Source organism: Drosophila nasuta, chromosome 3 (assembly GCF_023558535.2).
Source record: "Drosophila nasuta strain 15112-1781.00 chromosome 3, ASM2355853v1, whole genome shotgun sequence".
In the NCBI taxonomy this organism is placed as follows: Eukaryota; Metazoa; Arthropoda; class Insecta; order Diptera; family Drosophilidae; genus Drosophila; species Drosophila nasuta.
The window spans coordinates 10,912,586-10,915,472 of record NC_083457.1 but is presented as its reverse complement, the minus strand read 5'-3'; the positions used below and the strand labels follow the sequence as shown (position 1 = coordinate 10,915,472).

General features: G+C 34.3%; 1 protein-coding gene across 1 annotated transcript; it reads left to right on the top strand.

The window, feature by feature from the left end:
* The first annotated feature begins 542 nt into the window (after positions 1-542).
* On the top strand, positions 543-2,415 carry LOC132792935 (aspartate aminotransferase, cytoplasmic-like). Its single transcript, XM_060802474.1, has 7 exons — positions 543-678; positions 737-894; positions 958-1,139; positions 1,197-1,674; positions 1,732-1,897; positions 1,957-2,099; positions 2,161-2,415. Exons 1-7 carry the CDS (start codon positions 638-640, stop codon positions 2,343-2,345), a joined length of 1,353 nt encoding a protein of 450 aa, XP_060658457.1. The 5' UTR covers positions 543-637; the 3' UTR covers positions 2,346-2,415.
* Positions 2,416-2,887: the final 472 nt, after the last annotated feature.

Here is a 2,887-nt window from a genome sequence, read left to right as displayed (position 1 = left end):
AATGAAAACATTGAGATTGTTTTGTTATTGTTATTTCGGCATACCCTTTACCTTTATGTCGGCTGTCTTTTAAATATACATAAAATGTTTTATAAGAATTTCATTTAGTTCAATGAAAGCACATAGAGAAAATGTAACTATATAAAGAGTTATCACTTTTTTTTAAATTAATTAAAGGATATCTCTTAGTCAAGCAACCACAAGTTTACTCAGTCCGTTGTATAAAACACACAATGCAGCGGTATGACGCAGCCATGTACAAGTTTTGGGGCCATAAACAAGCCCAAATCGTAGGCAAATAAACCTATGGCACAGCCCCAGCTGACAGGCAGTAAAACACACATCAAATTGACCATCACTTGACCTGATTGATGACTTCTTCAAACATCAACTGCACAAAAATATACGACGGCCGATTCTTCAACTCAGAAATCTGACGAAATGATCCGATTTCACACAACATGTTGAAAGAATGTTAAAAACGTTTGCAGCAAAAAAACTCTGAACCGTAGCTCAAAATATGTTGACAAGATTTAAAATCAAAGTAGTTTTACAATAGTTGTGAAAATTAAAACAGAATTCCATAAAACCCATTTTGAAATTCAAAATTTTGCAGTATTTCATTAAGATAAATACAATGTTTGTGTGTGCAGCAGAGCATTTGATATTCAAGCCGAAGTAATGTGTTAATTAGTGTAACTCGTGTAATTGTTAACTAACAATCTACTAAGCACAGTTTCATATATTTTTCATTGCGTAAGCGAAGCTCTGGTGTTGAGTGCCCCAAGTCAGCGTTTTCTGATGTCAAACTAGTTATTCCGGCTGAAATTTTCCATTTAACAAAGCTATATCAGGAAGATAAACATGAGAAGAAAGTAAATCTTGGTGTTGGTGGTAAACATGAAAATTAAATATTAATAATAATATAAGAAAAAGCTTCATAACTTTTCTGTTTAGCTTATCGCACCGAAGACAATAAGCCTCTTGTGTTGCCAATTGTTAAGAAATGCGAATTTGAGGTTGTCAATGACTTGACACTAAATCATGAGTATTTGCCCATGTCTGGTAATCCAGATTTTATAAAAGTTGCCACAGAATTGCTTTTGGGTTCAGACTGCAAAGCACTGCAAGAGAAACGCGTCAGTTACGTTATAAATCAATTATTTACTATCAGTTTAATATATTTTTATCTTCAGGTAGCTGCAGTACAAACGGTTTCAGGAACCAGCGCTTGTCGATTGGCTGCTGATTTTCTAGCTAAGCGCCTGAAGCGACGCACTGTCTTCTTTCCAGATCCGACTTGGGAAAATCATGGGGAAATCTTTAAGCATGCCGGTTTCAAGCAGTTCAAAAATTATGCTTATTGGCATAAGAAAAGACGCCAAATTGACATGTCGAAACTCCTGGTGGATCTTGCTTCGGCAACGGAAGGATCTGTGGTTCTTCTCCATGGTTCAGCGCACAATCCAACGGGAATGGATCTGACGAAGAAGCAATGGAAACAAGTCGCAGAAGTTATCAAGTGCAACAACTTGTTTCCAATAATTGATACCGCATATCAGGGATTTGCAACTGGAGATCCAGACCGAGATGCTTGGGCTATACGATATTTTGCCAACGAAGGCATCGAGTTAATGGCAGCGCAATCGTTTTCTAAGAATATGGGTCTATATAGTATGTTTGATGATGTTTTATTTGACAAATTCATTTCTAATATTTGCATACAATCAGATGAACGTGTTGGCAGTCTGGTCACGATTATAAAAGATCCAAAATTGGTGCCAGCTTTAATTTCAGAACAAATGCTTTTCGTGCGCCCAAATTACTCAAATCCACCTGCATTTGGCAGTCGTGTTGTTGCCAAGGTGTTGGGCGATAAGAAAAACAAAGAGGAATGGTAAGTTTATGTTAAAATATTATATTTCATTGCTGAATAGAAATACGTATTGAATTTAGGTTGAAAACGTTACGTGAGATGACAGATCGTGTTAAGACAATGCGAAAAGAGTTGCTTCAGAAACTGCAAAAGCTGAATACACCTGGACGATGGGATCATATCGTCAAGCAGCGTGGCATGTTCTCATTTACAGGTCTTAATGGTGAGTGTTTAATATTAAGCCTTAGTAAGCTATATTCCCAAGGTATTTATATTTCACTTAGAGCAACAAGTGGCGCGATTGATTAAGGAAAAACACATTTATTTGACAAGAACTGGACGCATTAATATCTGTGGTTTAAATACAAAAAATATTGATTATGTTGCTGAATCAATTTGTCAAATTGTTAAAGAGTCAGCAGAAAATGAATGTGATAAGCCTGAGGAAGATAAGGTAAAAGAAAAATGAGGAAGATGTAAGTGAAAACCGAAAGAATGCATCAAAGCAGCATATAATAAAATGTGTTAGTTTTTCTCAATTTATTGATTGTAATTTTCATCACAATAGTAATTTGTAATCACAGTTTCATAACTTAAGCAAAAAGAACTGTAATAAAAATGTGTGTTGAATACATGCAAGACAATATAAAATAACTAAGTCATGTCATTAAGTCATGTCATCATCTAAATAATTTATATAAAAATATTTGTATATATATTAAGATCGACTAAAACACTAAGAAACTAAGCTCTCATTTAATTATTTATTTATTAAAGACATAGTAAGCTCTCATTTGGTCCCTTTGTGTGCTTCAAAAGCTTATATCGTAGTTCAAATTCATCATATTTTACTCTTCTAACAAAATGTAAAACATCTCATAAATTACAACAAATCGTTTTATGCTAAAAGATAATAAGAACGTAGCAACATAGAAATCATAAATAAAAGCAGGCCATTAATATGAGCTTGCAAACGCAAGCCAAAATAATTTCAATATTTGCCAACAAGCA

Excerpts from the sequence above, each read along its gene's own strand:
- LOC132792935 (XM_060802474.1), top strand. The coding sequence starts at position 638 with ATGTTTGTGTGTGCAGCAGAGCATTTGATATTCAAGCCGAA. Across the intron at positions 679-736 it reads CATTTGATATTCAAGCCGAA|TTTCATATATTTTTCATTGC; the intron begins GTAATGTGTTAA and ends TACTAAGCACAG. Across the intron at positions 1,140-1,196 it reads AAGCACTGCAAGAGAAACGC|GTAGCTGCAGTACAAACGGT; the intron begins GTCAGTTACGTT and ends TTTTATCTTCAG.